At 51.7% G+C, this 25,116-nt stretch overlaps 1 protein-coding gene across 1 annotated transcript; it reads right to left on the bottom strand.

Moving 5' to 3' along the window:
• On the bottom strand, window positions 1-25,116 carry Hnf4a (hepatocyte nuclear factor 4 alpha). The gene is made up of 10 exons (XM_026383310.2): window positions 24,979-25,116; window positions 20,898-21,072; window positions 19,858-19,952; window positions 15,196-15,302; window positions 14,429-14,584; window positions 10,784-10,871; window positions 9,548-9,703; window positions 6,832-7,068; window positions 3,946-4,068; window positions 1-2,974 (listed from the first exon to the last, which is right to left on the bottom strand). Exons 1-10 carry the CDS (start codon window positions 25,091-25,093, stop codon window positions 2,832-2,834), a joined length of 1,395 nt encoding a protein of 464 aa, XP_026239095.1. The 5' UTR covers window positions 25,094-25,116; the 3' UTR covers window positions 1-2,831.

The raw sequence follows: 25,116 nt of genomic DNA, 5'->3' as shown, positions 1-25,116 counted from the left end.
TGCTTCTTTGCCCCATCAGGCAGCAGTGACAGGGACTTGGGGATCAGTGTAGGACCTAAGGACATTCACACACCTACAGGAAGATGCAGATCACTCCGATGGGACCCAGCCCACTTCCAGAATTGCTAGATGTGAACTTCACAATTTATCTTAATTGGGGCAGATCACAGGAACATCTAGCAAAGAACTGGCTTGGTCATTGCAAGAAATTGGGGAGCCTCCATTTCAACTCTCTCCACTCCTGGGTCTGCTCTCAGAAAAGCTGTGTGGATTCTAGAAGCTCCTGAGAACCTCCTGAAAGAGAGATTTTGGAGGAGAATTTATAGTGCCCACATTTGCCCCCTATGAACCCTTCTCGAGTCCATCAGACTTTATGTTTCAGGACCACAACTCAGAAAAACGAATTCCAATGTACTGTCCTCATCTTAAAATAAGTAAATGTGTCTTTATTTTGTGTTTCCTGCAATGCAATAAAGTTAGTCATGTGGAATGGATTTCTCCTTTAAAAAGTGTGGATGGGGGGGCCAAGGATGGGTCTCCTGCCCACCCCCTCCCCACAAATTGCTACCATTAAAGACTACCATGACCCCACTCCATTCCATGGGAACTTCTTATCCCAAGATAGAAGCTAAGCAACATGGCGGGCGGGGAGGAACAGAGTGGGAATGACCGAGATGACCAGAATGATCCCAGCTTCACTGCCCTGTGCAGACCTATTGGGGCCAGCTGGCTGGGGGTTCTGAGGCACTGGAGTGAGGGTGACTGAGGAAGACATGAGAGCTCTGAGCAAGAGATGGTCCCTCCTGATCTGGACTTGGCTTCTGACAGCCCCAGAGGTGTGGAGATTGCTCTTAAACATATGGCTCCAATACTTCTCCATGTTCTCTAGCAAACAGGAACAAGCACATATGGTGGAACTCCTGGGTGTGGGAGTATCCTCCCCATCCACTCAGAAGGGTCAGTCTTGGGTGGAAGGTGGGCTCCATCAAATAGTTTGCTCTCCTAGCTAATCACACTTTGGGCCCCAGGACAACATCCCTGTTATTCCCACCAGTCAATGGCATTTTCCAGAATCTTCCCAAAGCCATAAAGATTCTGAGAGTGCTGGTTGCTCCATCCTGGGATTTAAGGTTTCCAGAATGTATCTCGAATGACGTTCCTCAGAGAAAAATCTGAAACCCGGGGTTTCTTATCCCTCCCCTCTTCCTCACCCAAACTATCCACCCCTAGACCGAAGACAGGTTTGTCTGTCCCCCAGCTTAGGGAGCAAAGAGCAAAAAGGGGTCAGGAGTCATGAATTCTCCTTAATATTTATCAGCAAACAGGATTCTGGGCCCTAGCTGGATTTCAGTTCATTCTCCAATCAACCTGAATCCTGGGAATAGGAAGAGCTTCTGGAATGAGCCTTGGGGTTCTCTCGGTTTGATCATAGTGAAGGCAGGGGGTTCCTAGTCTGATCCAGAGGGACTTGGATCTTGACCTAGTTACTGACTAGCTGTGTGAGTTTCAGGGGGAAAAAAAAAACATCCCTTAACTTCTTAGAACTCAATTTTGTCTTCTGTAACAGTCTCTAGGTCCTAGGGAGGATTCCATGAGAGGATGGATGTCCCATGCCTTAGGACAGGGCCTGGGAGTAAGGAGAGCCTGCGTTAGGCCCTGAGTGAGGGTACTTGCTCCTCCACAGACCCTGACCTGAGGCTTCTCCTGCCCCTTCCTCTCCATCTGAGGCCTCAGCACTCACCTGGATTGCATGGTGGGCTCCTGTCTAACCTCCCTGCTCCCTCCTCACCTTCTAGCTAAGAGACTGTGTTCATCTCCTGACAGCCCAGTTCTCCCATCCCTCCAGGCTACTCCCTCAGTCTGGCGTTCAAGGTCCCATGCTCCCCAACGCACCCTCTTGGCTCAGAGAGCCCCGTCACCTTGGTGCCTCTCTCCCACACCGCCCTCCCTGTCTCCGGGCCTCTCTGGGAACATCCTGTCTCCCCTGCTCTACCAGCCAGAACCCTGCCCTTCTGCAATGGCCGAGTGCATAGCCCATCTGCCTCTTGCTGGATGCTTTCTCTGGCCACTTGCCCCCTCCCCACAAGTTCCTGTGGCAGTTCTTATCTTGGACTGTCCTCTCATTGTTGAAGACCTATAGGGACCATGGCTCCGAACACCCATGCCAGTCTCTGGAGAAGGGAAGTGCAGTGGGGTCAGGGGAGAAGCATGGTATCTTCCTGCTCCATCGTCTCCTGCCCTCTGCCTAGCCCCAGTCAATGCCTCCAGATGTTCCTGGAGTGGCTGGGGGAGGGGTTTCAAGTTTCCCTCCACCTCTGGAGAGTGGCTTTGGAGAAGATGGGATAGCTAAGGAAGGTGACAGCAGAGGGCAGAGAGGGGCATTTGAGGTGAGGGCAGCAGAAGAGGGAGGAGGACTTCCAGGGCTCCATGTCTGGGCGCCATGACCAGGCCCAGGGGAGAAGAAGTCCCAGCTGGGGGGAGGGGAGCTGTGTTTAAGCAAGGTCCCATCTTGTCTTCAGACAGTATTCTTTGGGGGTAGATATGGATGAAGGAGAAGGAAGTTTGGCTTCAGCATGAGAAATGTCATCCAAGTCAGCAGAGGACTTCCCAGCTGGGGTCTCTCTAGGTTAAAGCTCTGTGGGCCAGAGCATTGGGTCAAAGGTGGCAATGAGTGTGGCCCTCAGCCCACATTCTCAGTCCTTTGCTCTTCCCATTGCTGCTCTGGGACTGGCCCTGTTGTCACGCCTTCCATTGCTGTGATCAAGTGGTCGCCAGGGACTCTCTGAGGGGGTTGGGGTGAGCCAGCAGAAGCCCTGACTCCCAGTGGCTTGCTAGATGACTTCTTGCTTGGTGATGGTAGGCTGGGGGATGGCAGAGGGGGGCTTGACAATCGTGCTGATGGCTCCTGGCAGGAGCTTGTAGGGCTCAGACCCTGAGCCACCGGGCGGTGAGGGCTGTGGAGTCTCAGGGGTAGCTGAAGGGACAAAGAAACAGACAGAAGCTGCTCAAAATTCCAGTCCTTTGTGAGTAAGAGAAGAGCTCTGGGAAAGTTCTTCCCTCACTTCGAGGCTTAATTTCCTCTTCTATAAAATGAGAGAATGAAACTAGATGATCCCTGAGGTCTGATGACTCAACCCTTCTATGGATTCCAGACTATAAAATCCACATTCTATGACATCTGGAAGGTCCTTCCACCCATCTCCTCCACCAAATGACGTGGAGGGTTGAGCTGCTTCTCCCAAATGGGGGACTAGGTCTGACTGTCCTGACAGGAAAATGAGATATGTGGTAAGGGTACTCTTTCTTAGAGAAAGCAGCAGTCAATGGGACCCAGGGATAAATGGCTCAAAAACTACCACCCGTATTTAGGAGATGGGTAACAGAAACTAATTAGCCCCATTTCCATCACAGGTTGGAGAATAACTTGACCAAGTGGCTAGCTTTACTCAATGGACAACTTTCCCAAAGAACAATTTCAATTAAATGCCATTTAATTGCCATGAACCACTTCATTCTGTTGATAATTTAATTTTTTGGAGAGCTTTACCCAATGACAAACTCACCTCGGATAATGGTCTATCCCAGAGGACATCCCTAACCCATGGACTGTCTCTTCCAATTGTGTAATGGTAGCCTTACCCAACTGGGCAGCCATATTTCAGTGAACAACGTTATCTTATGGAAATCTCACCCAGTGGTAACCTCATCCAATGAATTGCCTCATTCCCAGGACAGTTTCATTTGGCAGAAGTTGTCAATCACCTCATTGACTAAACAGCTTCAATAAATGGACAACCTCACCCCTCATTCTCCACTCTGGAACACAGAGAACAGTTGTATCCCAGTTTCACCTTCTAGACTCAAACTTCTGCTTCCTTTCTAGCCCCATCCTTGGGTAGAGCCCAGGTTGCCCACCTGCCTGTCCCCTGGGTCGGGGCCACTCACACATCTGTCCGTTGCTGAGGTGAGTGGGCATCGTGTTGGCAACAATGACGTTGGTGCCCATGTGCTCCTGCATCAGGTGAGGGTGCAGGGGGTGGTGGGCATGGGGTGCATCACTGGAGGACCCTGCAAGTAGAGAGGGTATCAATCAGGTGGGAGAAACTGGGATAAGAACCACAGGCCTCGAAACACCGTCCTCCTCAGGTGTGGTCAATCGACCTGCCCATCCAACAATGATGGTACCTATTGAGTATTCCAGGGTTAGTAAACCAGGGCTCACCATTCCTGTCCACAGGCTTCATATGCGATTGAGAAGACCCAAAATACCAAGAGAGTAAAAGTGACTTGAAAGAAGAGCATATAAGAGCATATAAGGAACTCTGAGATCACTTAAATATAGTGAGGGTGTTGGTTGCATAGTCATAGAATGGGTTTAATCAAAGGCTCTCAAAGCTCCTTGTCCTGCAAGTCCTTCAACCATTTGATCCCAACTCACCTGTCAGCCTCATCTTCCAACTCTGCTTCAGCCAAGCTGACCTACTTGGAGTATCTGTGTGTCCCCCATGTTTTCCTATCTCTGAGCTTTCTCTCACATTGTGTCTTCCATCTGGGATGCCTTCTCCACCCAAGTTCCATAAGTCCAAACCCCAGCTCAGGTATTTCCTCCTTTGGGAAGATTCTCCTGAATCTCCCCACTCTTCTTTTTCTCCTTAACTGTAATTTATCTGCTACTCAATTTGGGAGCAATCCAAATCCACAGTAATTTATCTATAACTCAACTTTTGGGAAAAACCACTTCTTCTGTCTATGGGCATTACAATTATAGGTATATATTTCTTTACTTTTTTTTCTCTGAGGGCCTAGTGAAGTTTCAGGAACACAGTAACTGCTTCAAACAATGAGTGGAGGAGTAATAAAATATAAAGTATGGTGGCATAATAGGCCATAATCATTAATGTGACTGATGTTGGATTTCAAGGCATATCTGATCTATAATTAATAATTATTGAGCACCTATCCTGTGCCTGGTACTAGTTTAAAGCACTTCTCATGTTTTACATAATTAATTGCTCACAACAAACCTGGAGTTTGGATACCATCACTTCCCATTCTACAGATGAGAAAACAGCAGCCAGAGGGATTATTTTACCCAACACAACAGACCACAAGCTCCTGATGCTGATCTTGGTAACCCGTGCTTCATAATAACCCCACACCCACAGGATCAGTGTGAGAATGGAATGAGCTACCATTTGACAGTGGTTCTCAACTTGGAATGATTTTTATCCACTCAGGAGACATTCGACAATATCTAAAGATGCTTCTGGTAGCCACCACTGGAGAAGTGCCACTGGCATCTCATGGGTAGAGGCTAGAGATGCAGCTCAACCCTGCATAGGGCAGCCTTTCATGGCATAGAACTATCCAATTCCAAACATGGTGGTGCTGAGGTTGAGAAACCTCTCCCATAGCACGTTATCACCATCTCCCAAACCTCCCGCGCGGGCACTCTCATTTGGATTTGGCCTCCCATCCTTCTAGTTCATTCCATGGGGTACCATCTCTGAAACATTTCAGCCCTACGGAGGCTATTCATTGGTTGACTCCCAGTCTCGTATCTACAACCCCATTTTTCTTCCAGTCCAGCCAAGATCCATGGTCCATCATTACAATCACTCCTTCTTAATTATCCCCAACCCCCTCAGAGCTCCCCTTCAGAATAAAGCATTTTCAAAATCTCTCCACCCGGTGCCCACTTCCTCACCCACCCCTCCAAGTGGATTCCATTCTCAGACTAATGCTTAGCATTGCTTTAAGCATAAGAGTCAAGAGCCCTCACATTGCCATCTGGTGGATGCTGCCCCTCCTCCCTTTTTCTCCCTCCCCCCACAAACCCAGGGTAGAATTTTACACTATTAAATATCCTGTCTTCCTTCCTGAAAAGACACTCTTCTCTTGGATTCTGGAACTCTCCTTGTTTCCTCCCACCCCCCCCCTGGATTGTGGCTGCCACAGTCCAGGCCTCCTCTGTCCCTCACATGACTGCAGAGACTAACGTTCTCAGGGGTCTCTTGCTTCCACCTCACCGCCCCCACCACCAAATTTACTCTCTACCCAATAGTCAGAGTGTTTCTCAACATCAGTCTGATTTTCAGTCTACTTACAATAGGTGCAAGGAGAGTTAAATCTAAATTTCTGACTTGTCTACAACCATGTGTTTATGACTTGGTTTATATCTCCATCTGCATCTCATACAGTTCCCCAGTCACAGTCTTGCCCTTCCTTCTCAAACACACAAACCTCTTCTGCCTCAAGGGCAGCTTCTGCCTGGAATGTTCCCGTAGCTTTTACATCACAGAAATCACACTTCAGTGAGGTCACCCTTGACCAAACCCATCTACAAAGCATCTTTTCAGTTAAGCTTTATCATATATCTGTTGATTTCGAAATCTATAGTTACTTTCTTTATTACATACTTGGTCATTTCCTGTCCCCCTGAGCCTTTGTACACACACAGCTGTGTGCATACAAGTAGTAAATGGCCACTCACTGAGCGCTCTCTTGCTCTCTCTCTCACATACACACACACACACACACACACACACACACACACACACACACGCACATCCTCCAGGAGGGCAGAGATCTTGCTCTTTGTTGAGTCTCCAGCACTTCAAACATTGACAAAGGCCAGGCTCCCAGCGCCTGAACAAATGGATCTCTGTCTCTTCTCATTTTTCTGATGAGGAAACTGAGGCCCAGGCAGTTTAAGCAACTTGCTCAAAGCCAATTGAATCAATAATGGAGCCCAGAGTTGAGCTCAGGTCTATCTGAGGCTGTCTCCCAGAAAGGTGCCCCCAGTACCCCTCTCCTGGGCCCGGCACGGACCTCCCAGCAGCATCTCCTGCAGCAGGTTATCAATCTTGGCCATGCCAAAGAGCTTGATGAACTGGATCTGCTCGATCATCTGCCAGGTGATGCTCTGCAGCGTGGGCAGCAGCAGCAGCAGCTCCCCGAAGCGTCCGCGTGAGTCGTACTGGCGGTCGTTGATGTAGTCCTCCAGGCTCACCTGCACCTGGGAACGCAGCCGCTTGATCTTGCCTGGGTCGCTCAGGCCCTTGGCATCTGCAATGGAAAGGGGTGGTCAGGGTGGGCAGCAGACATTCCCTGACTTGTGGGGCCCAAATTGGGCTTAGCCACCCAACATCACACAGGGACTCTGTAACAGTTTTAGGTCAAAGATTTGGGGTTTTCTACAACCAGGGTACATTTCCTAAGAGAGCAAACTGTGGGAATGGGGAATAGGGGACAGAGCATGGGACTGCAGGAACAGGCCCAATAGGAGACCTTGGGCCATCTCCTCATCTTGACATGGAGAAACTGAGGCATCAAGCAAGGAAAGGACTTGGCCCAGGTCATGCAACCAGCCATGATGTGGACTTGGGCTCCTGACCCACAGGTGAAGACCCGCCACCTGGACCCTGCTACATACTGCTCCTGCTACATTAAGACAGTCTCCCCTTCCCTGCCTGCTGCCACCTGGGGACTCAGCCAAGGTTTCATCTCCTCCAGGAAGTCTCCTCCATCTTGGTTTCCTAGGACTACATTGTGTGTCCATCATGTTCCCAAGGTTCTGTGGCTCCTCCATCACTACTGCCCACATAGGATGTTACCATCTCTTCCACTAGACCCTGAGCTCCAGGTGGGCAAGCATATGTCTTCATTGCCATGTTAACCCCCCATCACAGTAGCCACTACCATGTGTAGGCAATCTTTGTTGAGTAGGTAACTGAATGAAGGGATGGATGGATGGAGGAAAGGATGAATGAAAAAAAATCCTTGATTAAATTCTAGATCCTTATCCTAGAAGCAGAGGTAAGTCATCAATACTTTCATCTCAGCCTTCATGGAAGTAATACATTTACTTCCTCTCTCATGAACAAAGGAAGTGGCAGAAAGAGTTTGCCCACATTTCCAGTGGGCTGTCTCCACTGCCCCAAGATTGTGAATTCTCTTATTCTGTTGACAAACTTTCATGGAGCAGCTCCTGCCCTCTGAATCAGGCTGCTGACTCTGACTCGGCACCAGTCACCCAGTTGTGTTTCCCAGTAAATGTCACCTGCCCAGCCTAGGTCTAGCCCCGGCTAGGCCCTAGACAAAAACCAGAATTAAAATTCTCACCCTCCAGAAAGGGGAATAGCATGTGGAAGATAAAAACACGGGCTTGAGAGACAGAGGTTGACAGATAGCCTAAAGTTCAAATCAGCCAATTCCTGGTTATGTGACCAATCAAATGATTGACTGGTCAAATCATTTGATCTTGGTGACTCAGTTTCCTTATTTGCAAATGAGGGCAATAATAATTCCTACCTCGCAAACACCGTGCTATAAGATGATGTGCATAAAGTGTTTAAAACTGTGCTTCTGTAAGCATTCAATAAATGGAGGTCATTTTCCCCTTCATTGCGGTGATGATTAGAGGTGACCTCTGCAGATAGATCCAGCACCCTCTAGGAATTCTCTAACATGGAAGAGAGGAGGGATGCAAGCAAGTCTCTGGGCTGAGGCACCTTCACAATGTCAAGGTGCCTTGCTCACAGATGTAAAAATGCATGTGCAAAAGTCAACAGATGGAATGGAGAGAGGAGTAAAGAGCCAAAGTGGGCACATCCTGCTAAGTGAAGGGTCAGAAGATTCTGTGGACAGTTGATAGGACAATAAATAAAGGTGAGAGAGACACAACCAAAAGCTCCAAAGGCAATGAATAGACACAGGAACACAGCAATAAAAATATATAGGGAAGACGGGGGAGAAAAATGGGAACAGCGGTGGAGAAGAGCAGCATCCTTAGCCAGGATGGGAGGAGAACTATGATCTAAAATGCATAAAGCAAGAAATATGGGGCTAGGAATGTAGCTCGGGAGAGAGTGCTTGCCTAGAACGCACAAGAACCAGGATTCCATTCCCAGGACTGCGAAGAACCAAAACCCAAATCGGAAATATAAGGCTTCATGGTTTATTTTAGACTGTTGAGATGACTGCCGCGCGGATCAGTTAAAAGAATCAGAAATGCCTTTCTTGGAGAGTGGGCTATGGAAAAGTGAGGTCTGAGGGGGTAGATTATTTGCATTTTCAGTACATGTAGATATTATCTCAAAAAATTTTGGGGGGGCTGGAGATGTGGCTCAAGCAGTAGCACGCTCGCCTGGCATGCGTGCGGCCTGGGTTCGATCCTCAGCATCACATACAAAGATGTTGTGTCCACCGAAAACTAAAAAAAAAATAAATAATAAAATTCTCTCTCTCTCTCTCTCTCTTTTAAAAAAATTTTTTTCAAGAAGCAAAGAAAAGAAGGAAGACAGGAAATCAGGAGAAAGAGGAGGAGGGGAAGAAAGGAAGAGAGAGAAAGGAAAAACCCAGTCTTATGGAGTTGGTTTGCCTTGCCAAGTCCCTTTATCCCTTTGAACCTTGACTTGCCTCATCTATTGAATGGGGCTGATGGAGAGCATCTCTCCTGATTCTCATGACAGGTCAGGAACCCAGCAGGAGAAGTCTGACAGGGTATCTGGGGCATCAAGGATGGGTTAGGAAGTGTGGGTGGTACCTGGGTCGAAGAAGATGATGGCTTTGAGGCAGGCGTACTCGTTGTCATCGATCTGCAACTCCTGGAAGGGCAGCACCAGCTCATCAAGGATGCGAATGGACACCCGGCTCATCTCCGCCAGTTCCGGGCAGTGCCGAGGGACGATATAGTCATTGCCTGGGTGGTTTGGGAGGGAGAGAGGATGGGGCAGTCACCTCGGGTCGAGCCCTCTCCTGAAGCTGGGGTTTGTAGGTGGCAATGCAAGTGGTACCCGGGAGGAGGACCTGCAGGGACTGTCATGCCCATTTCACAGATGCAAGATCTGAGGCCAAGGGGAAGAGGTCGAGGTACCGGAAGTCAGTAGGCTGAGCTTGGAACTGGGATGTTTAGGACCCCTTTCCTATCACCCAAGCTCCCTTTGCCAGTGGGACTTAAGACTGAGTCCATTCAAGGGCCACCTGGAGGCATAAAAATGTCCATGGATAAGGGACCAGATTCTGGAGCTGCACTGCCCTGGCTGAGCAGTTCTGCCACTTAGGGTCAGCTGTGTTTAGAAAAGCCACTTAACTTCTCTGTGACTCAGTTTTCTCATCTATAAAATAGGGATAGATAATAGAGCTTCTCAGGGATATTGTATTAAAAGAGGTTACGTGCTGGGCGTGGGCCACCATGCCTGTAATCCTAGTAACTCAGGAGGCTGAGGCAGGAGGATGGCAAGTTGAAGGCCAACCTGGGCAACTTAGCAACAGCCTGTCTCAAAATAAAAAATAAAGTCCTGGGGAAATAGCTCAGTGATAAAGCTTCCCTGGGTTCACTCCCCAGTATCTAAATAAGTAAACAAATAAAGTTGGTGAAGTAGTCAGTGTAGTCCATGGCATAGGTAGTGTGCTTTTAAAAGCATTTAAAATAATAAATATGTCAGGAAGGCACAGAAAACACGGATGGGGGTTTGTGCCATTCCTAGCCTCTTCTTGTTCCTAGTCCAGAAAGAACGTCAGAATTCAAGGGTAATTCCAGGGATAACCCTGACTGACTCCATCTTCAAGACCTGGGAGATTTCCTTGTTTGCATCCACACTTCCTTGTGTCTGAGTGGGGCATCTAGCAGAGAACCGAGTCCTGGAACCCTCTCTCACAAGCCTGGGAGACAACCTGGCCATGTTGATCTGTTGCCCTGCCCCGAGGGCCCCACCACCGAGCTCTCTGTTGCTTGGGTGTGCCCTTTGCACAGAGCTGGCTGGGGCAGGCAGCTTCTCACCTAGGAGCAGCACGTCTTTGAACACCATGGATCTCTTGGTGGCTCCAAGCAGCAGGTGCTCCCCGGCATGCGCTCTGAGCAGGGCCACCTGGAAGGGAGAAGGGATGGCATTTAGCGTCTGAGCCCCCAGTAAGGCTGCTCCTGGCCAACACAGTGACCCTGGGAAAGACAGCTTAGTGTTCCCTCTGCCTTCAACTTGTCTGAACTATGAAATGGGCATCAAAAACTGCTGTTTTCCTTCTACAATGGATCAATGAGGGGCTTGGTTAGGGTTTGGTAGAAACTCAGAAGAAGAAAGAACAGGTCCTTAGAGCCGAGAGACCTCTCCTTGACTCTGCCCTTGAACTGCTGTTGTCATTGAACAAGTAGCTGCTCTCCCCACCCCTCATTTGTGTGTCTGGGGTAACTGGAGGTAGCATTCTATGTGTATTCTTTTAAAAATTATTATTATTGGCACATATTAATTATACAAATTAATGGGTTTGACTGTAAAATGATATTGGACCAAGTCCCTTCTCTCCCTATGACCCGCACTGCCATCATCCCCCTTTGAGCAGATTTTCAAAAGTCTATTGCCCCAAATGTTCTAAAATTGTGGATCCCAAATTCCTACCCATGGACCAGTTGCCAAGAATTATGAAAGGTGCTATATGGAAGTGCAGATTCTGATCCCGACTCCGGTGATTCTGATTATATATGGAGCAGGCTCAGGGGTCTGCATGACACAAGCTCCCCAGAGGATCCAGAAGCCCCGCTGAGTTTCGAAATCACTGGTCTGGAAGATCCCAGGGCATCTGTCCACTTGACATCAGAAAAGTCTAGGATTCTGAGAAATTTTTCAAGAACTTGGAGATGGATGTTGGTTCTCAGAAGAGGGTTGACCCAAGGCAAAGGTGTGGTAGAGGCAGCTAGCAGGCCCCTTACTGCAGGGAGGACAGAGCCTGTGAAGGATGAAGTCTGGTGCAGGGCCCAGCTGGCTCACAGGGTATGTCTGTCCTGTCAAAGTCATCTGCCTTGCATGAGGACAAAACATGGACTTGAAATCCAGGGGCAGGCTGGCTGTCTTGAGGATCTTGCCTTCAAAGTGGGGCTTGGGGCTTTGGAGGCTCTGTAGCAAGCCACGCCGGAGGGTGAAGTGCTATCATCACTCATCCGCTGCATTGCTTTCTCTCAGCTATGAAGTGGTAAGTGCCTACTAAGTGTCTGACACTCCCTTAGATGATGAGTAAGATCTAAGGGTACGATCTCTAGGATCATAGAACTAACTCTCTGTAGAGGGCCAGATAATAAAGTAGAAGACAAGGAAATGGGACAGAGGGCCATAGGGCTTCATAGGAAGGGAGAGAAGGAAACTGAGCGCTGTGTGGTCAGGGCGAGGGGGTGAGTAGAGCATCAAAAGATGAGGTGGGGGGGCCTCTCCAAGGAGGTAAGGTGCTGCGAGGCCTGGAAGGTCCCTGGCACATAGGAGGCTCCCCGTAGACATTTGAAGGAAGGAAGGAAGGAAGGAAGGAAGGAAGGAAGGAAGGAAGGAAGGAAGGAAGGAAGGAAGGAACAGGTTCAGGGATGAAGGCATGTGCGTACAGCTTCCTCGCCAGATCTAACCCCTCCTGGGCATCCTCTGTCCTTTTGTCCCCCTGTGGCCAGAAGAAAGACTGAAAAAGAGGAAACATGGGACACCTTGGAGGTGAGAATCCACTTTCCATGACCAGTAAGAAGGAAGCAAAGGATGCTGGTCACCCGGCACCGCCCGTTGGCCAGGCACCGAGCAGGCCTTGTGTCAATCAGACGGTGGCTCTCAAACTGTGAGGCAGGGAACCTGGATTCAGATCCCAGCTCTGCGGTCAGCTTGCTATGTGGCTTTAGGCCACTCACTGTCTTTCTCTTGTCCTCAATCTCCTTGTGCATTCATCCCCAGCCACTTCCAGGTCTCAGCAAAGAATGTCCAAAATAAGCCAAGAAGCACATGCACTCAGAAGCTGGTTCCTGGGGCAATGTCAATAGGAATGCCAAGTCCTTTGGGGTACAATGACCTTAACTCTCCCAGGTGGGCCCTGTGTGTGCTGGGCGAGATGGGCTCCTTTTACACCATGAATGGGTTCCCAGGTCCAGGCCTGATGTGGCAGCTGTGCTGGGGGGCGGGCAGCTGGGGGGGTTAATGATTGTCTGGTGTTATTGGCCACCCATCACTGCCCTCTGAGAATGCTCTGAGCCCCAGCCAGAGAGGTTTGGGTGGGAAATTGAGGTTAACAATTGCTCAGCTTCGGGGTATCTTGTTGCCCTGCTAAGCCCCTGGGAAGGAACAGGGGGATTAAACATTAATGCGGACACCCTGGAAGACTGCAGAGGGACTGCAGCCAGAGCACAAGGGCTAGGGGAGAAGTCGGGGGCAGCTTGGACAAGATCCCTGCCTGTCGATTCTCCTAAGGGTGGGAGGAATCCAGGGAAGAGGGCTTCTGGTCCAGCCCCTGGAAAGGCTGCAGCAGAGCCAGATCAGGGTTTTCATAGAGCACCCATGGGGCCGTCTTACAGCGGTTCCCTAGAGCCCAGGGGCCAAAGAAGTTTGGGAAGTTTCTTTGAGAAAGACCAGCCTGGCTGCAAGGCTTGTCTTGTGCAAAGGCACCAGATGCTTCCTCCAACACTGTGACGGCGGCTCAGTCCACGTCCCTTCTCCTAGGAGTCGTCTGTGAGGCCCATGCAGTTGGTGGGGTAGGGAGGGGGGGCTCTGTCACATGCAGCACCTTAGAAAGCCATTTGTTCTCAGTCACACACTACCTTCCCCGGCCCTCTTCGCCCATGGGAGATTTTCAGTGTTCGGAAGTGGGAACTTTGGGAAATTAAATGCTAAGGGAAACCCATCTTGTTGAAAACAAGAAAGAACCTGATGGTGGGGAGGCCTGCTGTGGTCCAGCTGTAGGCCATCCTGCCCCTATCAGACAGTACCTCCTCGGTCCTCTTGACAGTGCTCTGGTGGGAAGAATTCCCATTTGACAGATAACAAAACTGAGGGTCAGAAAGAAGTGATTGATCTAGGATCACCCAGGGAACTGGTCCTAAGCCCAAACCTCCTGACTTCTGTCACTGAGTCCCTGTCACCACCCCCTGGAAGAGCTGTGTACTGTGGTGGTTAGGAGCCTGAACTTTGGAGCTTCCCTGGCTGGTTCTAATCCCAGTTGTGCAGGAGACCATCTGTGTGACCTTGAGCAAGTAACTTAACCTTCCCGTGCCCCCCTTTCCTCACCTAGAAGGTGGGAAGACTCACAGTACCTACCTATAGTCGTTGGAGGGATTCAATGAGTTACTCTTTGTAAAGTGACTTGAACCCTTGAGCACTACGTGTTTTGTTTCATAACAGTAGAGAATAGGACAGACAGCAGAATACATCAGGCACTAGAAAGGCAATATGTCAATTAATGGAAGGGAAACTGGTGTGATACAGCAATCTGTATATGGGGTAAAAGCGGGAGTTCATAATCCACTTGAATCAAACCGTGTAATATGATGTATTAAGAACCATGTAGTGTTATGAACGACCAATAAAAAAAAATAAAATAAAAAAAAAAAAAAAAAAAAAAAAAAAAAAAAAAAAAAAAAATCGAATCCGTTTAAGGCTCTTTCACAGGGGGACCCGCAGGACTCTGCCCTCACCTGGTCATCCAGGAGGAGCTCGCAGAAAGCTGGGATGTACTTGGCCCACTCCACCAGCACCAGTAGCTGCTCCTTCATGGACTCGCAGACGTCGGCAATGTTGGCAATCTTTTTGGCACGGATGTCACCGTTGATCCCCGAGACGGGAGAGGTGATCTAGGGGAGAGGAAGGAAGTGCTGAGCACTTGTACAGAGCCTGCTTCCCAGAACCCTTCCCTGCCTGGAGGGGACTGGCCCAATGGGTGCCTTCCAGCTCAGAAGCTCTGGGGAAAAGAGGAGGGAGAGGGCTCTCTCTGGACCTTTGCCTGGTGCTTGCCTGCTCCTCCTCCAGCTCCTTAGAGCCCCAGGAATCCCTCAGCCCTAGAGGAGAAGTTGGGAAAAATTCATCACCTCATCTCATAGAGGGAGCTGCCATGGCCCAGAGAAGAGCTGTGATTTGCTTGAGGCCACACAGCAAGGGGTTACCTGAGCCCCAGTTTGACACCTCAGTCTAGTGGTCCGCCCCTCTGTTCTCTTGGGACTGATGTCAAGCCCTCAGTTGAGAGCACAGACTCTGCTTGGCCTACGGAACGTGGGATGAAGTACACAGTGCCCCGCAGCATCAGGTCAATACCGAATTCTGTCTTTGCTATGAACCGGGCCATGTGACATGGGACTCAGTTTCCCGTCTGTGATATCTGATATTCCAGAGCCTGGCTGGGGAGGACAGAGGTGGAGGAAGTAAGGCTACTGTATAGTGTGAGACGCGCCAGGTGTCACCCCTGTACCTGCTGGGACAGGACCTCGGCCTGCAGGAGCGCATTGATGGAGGGCAGGCTGCTGTCCTCGTAGCTGGACCTCCGAGTGCTGATCCGGTCCCGCTCATTTTGGACGGCTGTGAGGAGGCAGGAGAGGTGAGGAGAGGGCAGAGAGGGTCGGGGTGGATGTCCCATGACCCTGAGGAGTGGTGCAAGAGGAGAGAGTTCAACTCAGGGCTGCCCCCAGGGAGAAGGAAGCGCAGCCGGGGGTGAGAGGGCCAGCGGTGGTGGGACATGCAGAGGACACAGCCCAGCTCTGCATGTGGGAATGAGGGAGGCAGGTTCTAAATCAGCCTGCAGGAGAACTTTCCAGAACTTCCCCCACACAGTAGGGAGGCTGCAGGAGTGATGGCCCATCCCCAGGGGCATATGAGACACTGGAGACTGGACCAGGCCTGAAGATGGGCCTGGGGCACTGAGGAGGGGAGCTTAGAGATCACAGGTTTTCAAGTGGTTTAGAAGAGGGAGCCTTTCTCTCCAAATGAAAAGTGTGTAAAACAAGTAAAACGAGTTGAACCAGGTGATCCAGAGATGGCCAGGGATTCCTGAAGACCAGGCTGAAGCCCTAGCCCTGGGCAGGTCCTCCAGGGACCCACCTGCCCTGGTGGCTCACCCACCAGCAGGAACCCCTGAGCCTGGGCTGACCTCAGAGTTGGCAGGGCAAGGCTGCCTCCCTCCTGCCCATGCTGGCTGCCCTCCAGAACCGGGGATCCAGGCCTGTGCCCACCACCACCCGAGTCAGTCTGGCCTAAGATATCAGACTGACCTGCCACTGTCCCAGGCACATCCCTTGGAGTCCCAGAGGCCTCCCTGTATAACGAGGCTTTGCTGAAGCGGGAAAATGAGGCTGCAAAGACCTGGACTCGTGTCTGGAATCCCTCTCACTCTCTGCTGGTAGGAACGGCATCCCCACTCCTGGCCTCTCTGTCCCCACCCACAGCTCTGCCCCTCAGCCTGCCCCCTGCATGTCCTCCCATCTCAGGAAGCCGCAGGTGGATTCTCCCAGCCCTTCAGGCCAAACCCTGGGAGTCGTCCTGAACTTCTCTCACACCACCCCAGACTGACTCACCCTGCCCTGCTGTCAGCAATCCCTAGGTCCACAGCGGCCCCCTATCTCCCCTCTGGGCTGGTGCAGGCCTTGCCCCTCAAGTTCCTACCAAATCTGCAGCACCCCTCGCCACCCAGACACACCAGCCTCGTCCTTAGGGCCGCCACTGCTGCCCCACTGCCTGGAATCCCCTTTCCCCCAGGGCTTAGTGACTTCCTCGCTTCATTCAGGTCTCCATAATAGTATCACCTTCCCCCTCCAATCCCCTGTTCAATGTGGCATCCCCTCCCTCAGGCCCTGTCCTCTCACCCTACTTGATTTTTCTTTAAGGCAATTATTATAGAATTATTTTTCAACTTCTTTATTATCCACCTCCCTAGTAGATGGAAAGTTCCAGAAGACCAGAACGTTAGCCTTCTTCTTCTCTGTTGTCTCCCCAACACCGGGAACGCCTGGCACACAGTAGGTGCTCAATAAATATTTGTTAGTGAGTGGAAGAGGGTGTTGGAGAGATGGCTCTCATTCTTACTAACACCCTGTTTCTCCATGGAACACGGACAATCCAGACTATTTCACTTCCTCTTGATTTCACAGTGTGGAGAATAAAAGTCAAACAGTCTAAATCGAGCCCAGGAGTCAGTGGGGTGCAGCAGAGATCCTGAGGTAGGTGAGCTCCTCTAGCCCACATCCCTGTCCTGTGGGTGCTCACCCAGGCGCCTCACCCCTCCCCTGGCAGCCGGCACCCAACAGGGCGCCATGGGGAGGCGGGTGCAATGAAAGGGCTGCCGTCAGCAGCTGCGGACAGGGCTCCTCAAGGTTAAGCTGGCCTTATCAGTGCCCGGCGCGAGCTCAGTCACGGAATGATGTTTTCCAAATGTTTGCTCAGTATTAGCAGGGGTCGGGGACCTAATGTAACTTCCATTGAATATTAACCGGCCAGGGCAGAGGCAGCGAGGAGATGAGCCCATCTTCCTACAGAACGCTGGGGCGAGGCCTGAGCCAGGCGTCTGGGTCCCTCTCCCCTGCCCAGGTGGCTGCTCCCCATTCTCTGCTGCTATGGGGCTCACTGATCCTCAGGCTTCTCCCCAGACCCCCGTCCAAGTCTTTGTACCCCCAGGGAACCCCTTTCTAGACACTGTGGAATTATCTTCTGACCAAGACTCACAGGCCTGTGTGATCTCCAGCTCTTCCCTGTGGTCCAGAGGAAGTTTCGGAGTCCAGGCCAGAACATGCCTCCCAAACACGTCACTATAATTTCAATCCCTGGAGCTTGGTGCCTGCTCATGCCAAGGAGCCTGAGTTCTAAGCCAGACTCCCTCACCTCAGTTTCCCCACCTATGAAGGGCAGAGTGATAGATTTGATGCCTTCTAGACCCACCTAGTCCAGACACCCTCCATTTCCAGCTCCTACTGTTGGTCTTCCAGGACTACTCTTGGTTTTCAGTCCCCTAATCTTCCTGTAGACATCAAGAGAAAGAAAACTGCCCCCAACTCTCCTGGACATTGAGTTTCCACTGACTTCCACTTGGCTTTGGGAATTTCTCATCAGCCTGAGAAGGGATGTCATGGGCTAAAAGACTTAGAGAGAGATAGCAACACCCTAACTTCCAAGGCCTTGACCACAGCTGCTTCCCTGTCCCCTTCTCAAAGCAACCAAGCACACGCCATGGTCTTCCACATAACCCAGGCAGGCAGATAAGCAGCCGCATTTACTGGCCCACCCTCACTGGCCATCCACAAATCTGTTCTCCTGGAAAATATCTGCTTTCCTGGTCCAAGAAGCAGGCAGCCATCCTCAAACCTGAGCTAAAGCTGAACAGCCTGGGGCCCACTCTCCTCCCGGGAGCTGACATATGGGGTTGCTGGCTCTGTGGATGACAGTTCAGCTCCTTTGCTTTATAAATGGAAAACAGGAGCCCAGAAGAGGTGGGAATGTCCCTAAAGTTGCACAGGTGAAAATTACTTTGGTTGTTAACAAGTGACATATATAAAGACTGACCATAGATAGGACCGGGACACAGATAGCCTAGGCAGGTGGCCTCAGCTGAGGGAGCTGACGGCCCTCTCCCACCAGATGATAGTTCTACATGAGACTCCTTCTCTCAAACACAATGTCTTTGGGATATCACCTCTGGACCATCATAGAGCCTCAAATCTTAGGCCTCTGGGGTCACAGAATCACCGTTCCCTGGAACCATGGAATGTGAGGCCCTCAGCCGGTAGTTCAGTCTCATCTCCAAAACTCACACATGTACCACATCCCCACTCCTAATATCCCCAATCCATCAGATGCTCCTCAACTTGAAGGTGACAGAGGGTCAGAGGGCTTACTCCCCAGGAAAACTGGGGTGGTGGTGTGAAGAGGGGATGTTGGCAGTTTGCAAAACCCCTACTGCGTTGGAGAACCACTAAGTGTTAGAATCGTGGTGTCTGGAGCAGTAACGATAGGCCCAGATTTTCCAGTGGAAATTCCAAGTTGATCCTAAGGCCCTGTAGGGATGAGCCAGGCTCTCAGGGGCAGAGACAGGGGACAGGAGGCTACCAAGGCTGAGCTTCACCTCCTTCCTAGTTGACCTGGGGCAGTCTGGGTCCCAGGTTTCTGCTGCTGGATGATGTGTGTGTGTGTGTGTGTGTGTGTGTGTGTGTGTGTGAACGGGACCAGACCTGGACTGTACAGGACTGGAAGTGAAGGCCTGAGGTTAGTCCCAGAGCTGCAAAAGGTGAGTCGGGAGAAGAAGGAAACAAAAAGATTGGAAAATGACTCCAGTTACTTTGAAATGGGAATCCCTTTTAAACATCCCTTGGGCCTAGAGGTCTAGAGGGGCAGCAGCATTGAGGTGTTGTCCAAACAGCACAAAGCTGAGGTACAAAGCTGGGCTTATCACTGACCAGCTGTGGGGCCTCCAACAAGTGCTTCCCCACTGGGCACCTTGGTTTCAGGAAAAGAGTGGGCCAGAGTGGGCACGAGAATGAACGAACGAGCTGTGGATTGTGGGAAAAGTCAGCCTAGTGACTGGTGTTGGCTTGTGAGGAAGCCTGGGGAGACCATCAGGGATGCCGTGCCCTGTTCCTCCCCTCCTCCTCCATCCAGGAGGAGGCTGGCATCCTGCTCCCTTTGTCTAGAATGGGAAAACTTTAGAGATCACCCGATACCCAAGAATGAGGGCCGAGGGAATTGGGACACTTGTCCCCTGAACAGGAAGCCCAGGAATAGTGAGCCCATTAGTCTGGGTGGTGGGTCCTTAGATGCTTATGGTATTACACTCCATGCTTTTTGTAAAGTTTGAGATATGACACTGAGAAGGAACACCCAGCTCGGCTCCCTCGTGGTGGGACAGGAGGGCAGGGGTGGCAGTTGCTGGGAGCCCAGGTTTCTGAGCGGGAGCTTATCTCTGAATCTTTCTCAAGACCAAGCCCAGCCGCTCCCTATGGTCAGATTTCCAGGCCCTCCCTCCTCTCAGCCATTAGCCAGTCACCCTGGGGCCTGTCACCGAGCCATAAAGTGTGGCTACAGTTGTAAATGACGGTCAGGGAGCCATGGGCACAGGTGGGGCGGTGGTGGGTAGGGGAGGGCCGAGGCTCACCTTCCTTCTTCATGCCAGCCCGGAAGCACTTCTTGAGCCTGCAGTAGCGACATTGGTTCCTCTTGTCTTTGTCCACCACACACTGTCGGCTGAATCTGGAGAGGACTTGGGATGGTTGGATGGAAAAGGCACGACTTCCCCAACTTAGGACAGAACGGGGACCCCGACCATATGGCCACCCCAACAGCCTTGCTCTATCTCTGCACCCCAGGAATTCTCATGATATCCCATCAGGACATGGAGGGATCGTGTGGATTTTCTGAGAGTACCACCTATCCTGCCAAACATGGAGAAACCGAGGCTCAGAGGGGCAACATGGGGCCTGGTCACCCAGCTGGTTGGAGATAAGCTGAGTGGGAACGTTCGTCTCTTGAGTGCCATCTCCCTATCTTGTGAGAGCCCAGAGCCCACAGCAGGCTCCCAGTGAGGGCTCAGCCGATACTTGGTCCAATCTCTGGGGGGGAGGGTCTGAGGTAGGGGTGAGGCCACACGGGAGTTATGGGTGAGGACCTGAGGGTCAACCAGGGTGCCATCACTGATTCCAGCTGGCTGATCTTGGGCAAATTCTGAATCCTCCAAACCACAGCTTCCTCATAGATCAAATGGGAAAAATAATAGTAACCACCTCAGAGGGGTATCTGTCGGCAGGGGACAGTGAGCTGAAACCTGAATGAGGCCTGGCACAGGATCTGCTCATGGCTGTGATTCTATCATTGTTGTTTTCCAAAAGGAGATATGTTTTCAAAGGAGAGATCTCCAAACCCTCAGGAAGCAGAAAGGCCATGGGCCAATCTCACATTTGTCTTAGAAACAGTGTCGTCTTGGAGGATGGGTCTCTTCTCTCTATGGTTAATAAGCTGGATTGGTAGAACAGAGGCTCCCACCTAGATCCACAAAGCCCCAGAAACCAGAAGTGTCTTGAGGGCCTTCAAGGGCAGAGGCCTCTGGGACCCACTTGGGAAGGAGCTAGACCCTGGGGAGCATGAGCCCAAGTGTGCCCATTTCCCAGCTGGAGACACAGAGGCCGAGGGGCTCCTCACCTGCAGGAATACATGTGGTTCTTCCTCACGCTCCTCCGGAAGAAGCCTTTGCAGCCGTCGCAGCTCGAGGCACCGTAATGTTTGCCTGTGGCCCGGTCTCCGCAGATGGCACACAGGGCACTGACCCCCAGGCTGTTGGGCGCGGCGAGGTTGGTGCCTTCTGATGGGGATGTGTCTGCACCAGAAGAGAAGGAGTGAGGCCTCAGGAGGGCTGGAGAGCCAGGAACCCCAGGACCTTGTGGAGATCTTTCTAGGGCTTCGGCCTAGGCCCCACTAGAGGCTCTTTCTACCCTAACACCCGTCATGGACCTCGGGCAAGTCACGTGGCCTCATTTTGCATCTGTTGACTTCTGACTTCACAGGGTCATCTGGGGGTAGGGGCTGCTGTCCCCTCAAGGAGGCTTCTAGTCCAGTTTTCCAGGAAGCCCTGAAACCTGGCCACTCCAGAGGTGAGTTTGACCCCAGAGACTCCTAGTTGGGCAGAAGGGATGTGGAAGGGACAAGTATTCTCCCAGCTTCTCCCCAGATCCAGGTCCTGTCCCTCTTCCTCGGCAGTGACCAGGGCTGGGTGCATCTCAGCTTGGTGCCCATGAGCCCTGCAGACTCCCCGGGGAGCAAGAGAAACATTCACTCCTTTGCCTCCTGGGAGGGTCATGGCAAGGTCTAGGCACCTCTCAAATACTTCCTGTCCCAGAGGCAAAAGGCACCACACATGTTTGAAAGCAGGGGAGGTTGGAGGCTGCAGGGGAGGTTGGAGGCTGCAGGGGAGGTTGGAGGCTACAGGGGAGGTTGGAGGCTGCAGGGGAGGGAGCCTCGGGCTTAGGTGGTGTCAGGGTCACGGCTCATGCTAAGGCTGGCCTTGGCCAAGTTCCTTTTCCTGCTTTAATCTCCCCTAGCCTCAGTTTCCCCAACTACAAAAGGGCGTTGTTCAACTCGTCCAGATCTTTTCAGATTTCAAAAAAATCTCAGCCCTTGAGCCCCCTTTTTTGTAAGCAAATCTTCCACCAAGAATAAAGCCTTCAGAGAAGATAATAAAACCCAAGACCATCCTCCCTCAGAAGTGCATGACTGTTTCCACAGAAACTCTGAATCTGCTCTTGGACTCCTAAAGGGACTATGGGTTAAGTCCTGGAGAGGGACGTAGTGCTGGAGTTAGGGCATAGGCTCTGAAACCGTGTGGTCCAGGATCAGATCCCAATTTGCCCACTTGGTCACGTGACGCTGGCTGCCTTGTCTCCTCACTTGTAAACCAGGGAGCATAATAAGATCCCCTGGAGTCGTTCTGAGGATTCCCATATTGATACATGTGGAGTGCTGGGCCCACAGAAAGCTCTGTATCAGCGACCGTGAAATAAAAGTGTCTCTGCAGAAGGGGGCTCTTGCCGCAGATGACCTGAGCCCGCATGGCCAAGCAGACCACATCTCAGCTCTGACGTCGCCTGGCTGAACGTCTCCTAGGACTCCCGAGTGTGCGCAGGAGTGTGGCCCCTCCACCTGGTGAATTATTCCTGGAGACAGGGATAATTGTTAAGCTGCGTCTGGTGCCCTTTCTCCCTCAGCTCTCCTCCCTGGGCCCCCAGGGAGAGCTGACTCCGAAACTCCCTGACATTCAGGCAGAGACTGGAAGGGGCCCCCCTTCTGGGTAAGATGGGCTGGGTACCATCAGGAAGATCATCTTCCCCCTGAAGTCAGCTGGCCACACCCATTCTCCAGGTGAGGACACCGAGGCGCAGAAGGGACAAGTGACGTGCCCAGTGTCATAACACTGAGGCTAAGTAGAGAGGCCATTTTATGATGTGAGTGTGCTGCACTGCTCCACCGCACTGCCTATGCCGGGGTGTCTGTTGGAGTCTCAAGAAACAAGGACCCCAGTTGGTGTGGTGGCGCACACCGGAAATCCCAGTGACCGGGGAGGCTGAGGCAGGAGGACTGCAAGTTGGAGGCCAGGCTCAGCAACTTAAAGAGACCCTATCTCAAAATTTAAAAAATAACGGGCTGAGGATATAGCTCAGTGGTAGAGCACCCCTAGGCTTCATCTCTAGTACTGCAAAAAGAAAAAAAAGAAAGAAACATGGACCCCTCCTGCTGCTGCTTCTGAATTGGGGTGGGGGATGGGTGTCTATCCTTGGAGCCTTTGAGCAACCAGCTCAGGATATACCCCCAAATCTTTAGAGGACAATGTCACGTAACCCCAACTCCCAGACCACTGCAAGCGCCAGTGGAGGAGTCAGACCCTGCTTACAGATGCCCAGGGTCCTTGAGATGACCGTGTTGGGGCCAGGGCTAAGCACTCAGGAACCTTATCTTATTTATCCTCTGGTTAGCCCTGGGAGGCAGGCGATACTACTATCCCCGTTCTATAGATAAGAAAACTGAGGCTCAGGGAGGAAAGTAGCTTGCTGGGTTCCCACGGGGTCAGATTTGAGCTCCAATCCTTTGGGCTCCAGAGTTGGAGGTGTTGTGTCTTAGGGACACCCAGTCAACCTTTGCCTCAGGAGCACATGAATCCTGGGCTCTGGATGGAGCTGTGCAGAGGCCAGGAGTGTGACAGCACCTACTGTCCCTGTGAGGTCACAAGACACCCTGTCTCGTGCAACAGAAACAGGTCTGCTGTTTCCAGAGCATTTCCCCCTGGAGCTCCAGATCCTCCTAGAAGCCAGATGGGTTTCTCCTGGGGTGGAGAAGCCCATTTCATAGAAGATGCAGAGGCTAAGAGAGGAGGTGACATGCCCAAGGTCACACAATGGTGGATGGCAGGGGTGGGTGAGCACCAATGAGACTGACGCAGCTGCCACCTCCTCTTTCTAGATGCGTGAACCAGCACTTTCCAGCCCTCCGCCAGAGCCTGTCACCAAGGGGCTCAGAGCTGTGGGAGGAAGCAGCGGAAGGCTGACCTCGACCAGCTGCCATCTCTGCTCTGAGGCTGGCCTGGGACCCGCTAGGGCCCTTTGCCTCCAGGGTCTTCCTGCGTCCAGGCCTTCTGCTTCCTCCCACCTCCTGCAGAGAACCGGAGAACCGCCCAGCGCCTGCAGATGCATCATTAGTGAAGTAAGAACCAACCTGGAAAGTCACACACAGGTGACAATACCTGCTGAGAGGCAGATGGAGATGAGGCTGGTGTGAAGCTCATTTGGTGAATGGCTACAGCAGAGATCACACAAAAGGCTTTGCAAGGTCACACACTGACCCCCCCCACAGGGGATATGCACAGACACACAGCAGGTGCAGACATGGGTGCCCCGCAGAACGGCTCGCAGGACACACAGGCAGAAAGCACGGGGCACAAAAAACGTGTGCCCACCTCCACCAATGTAGCCAGCTAACATGGCACTTGTGAACAGACATCCACAGACCTGCACACACACTCAGGCTGCTTATGTTACGTAAACAAGACACACAGACAGCCCTGGGACACAGACAGACCTACTCGAGGAACAAATACCAACAGGAACAGATGCAGAACACACACAGGCCTAAACACAAACAGGCCAATGTACTTCCAAAGGTACGCGTCTGCCCCTCCCAGACACTACACAGAAACTCACAGAATCACACACAGAAACACACACACAGCACACAGCCGAGGCGGCCTCTGCGCCAGCTAATCTTGCCCGAGAGCTCCCTTTCTACACTCCAGCTCCCCGGGGAAAGTCCCAAGGACACTCTGAAATGCAGCTGTGCCTCCAGCTACTGTCTCCAGGGACAGGCACCTTTCCATCTCTCTGACCTAGGCCAAGGGCCTCCAGGGGGGCATGTTGGTTTGAATTATTGGAACTGGACACTGAAAAGGAGCTCCTCTTTACATCTCCGTTGCCAGCGGCAGGCCCAGCAGGACAGCTCTGAGGTCACAGGGACTGTGGGAGGGCCTGGAATAGGGGGATACTGGGATCCATTTTTGCTGAAAATCTGCCCTGGCCAGGCTCCCCTCACCCAGAATGCCTCTGGCTGTGGTACCTGGGCTTCACCTGGCAACATCTGTGCAGCCCACAGGACCCACCTACCATATTCTACAATTCTCCTCCTACCCCGAAACCAAGCACCACGATCGGCTCCCATACCTGGGCACACCTGCCCCACCTACCATTGCCCATGCTCAACACCTGCACATTCTCAAATTCCAGGGTGGTGTAGGCCGGGTCCAGGGCGGCACTGTAGTCAGCCATATCCATGTCGACGAGAGTTTTGGAGAGGCGCATTCTCCCCTACCTCCACGCCTCAG

This window comes from Urocitellus parryii, chromosome 6, assembly GCF_045843805.1.
Source record: "Urocitellus parryii isolate mUroPar1 chromosome 6, mUroPar1.hap1, whole genome shotgun sequence".
Taxonomy (NCBI): Eukaryota; Metazoa; Chordata; class Mammalia; order Rodentia; family Sciuridae; genus Urocitellus; species Urocitellus parryii.
Note: the sequence above shows the minus strand (reverse complement) of the source record. Positions and strands in the feature narration are given on the sequence as shown.

Excerpts from the sequence above, each read along its gene's own strand:
- Hnf4a (XM_026383310.2), bottom strand. The coding sequence starts at position 25,093 with ATGCGCCTCTCCAAAACTCTCGTCGACATGGATATGGCTGACTACAGT. Across the intron at positions 10,872-14,428 it reads AGCTCCTCCTGGATGACCAG|GTGGCCCTGCTCAGAGCGCA; the intron begins GTGAGGGCAGAG and ends TCTCCCTTCCAG. Across the intron at positions 4,069-6,831 it reads GCAGGAGATGCTGCTGGGAG|GGTCCTCCAGTGATGCACCC; the intron begins GTCCGTGCCGGG and ends CTCTACTTGCAG.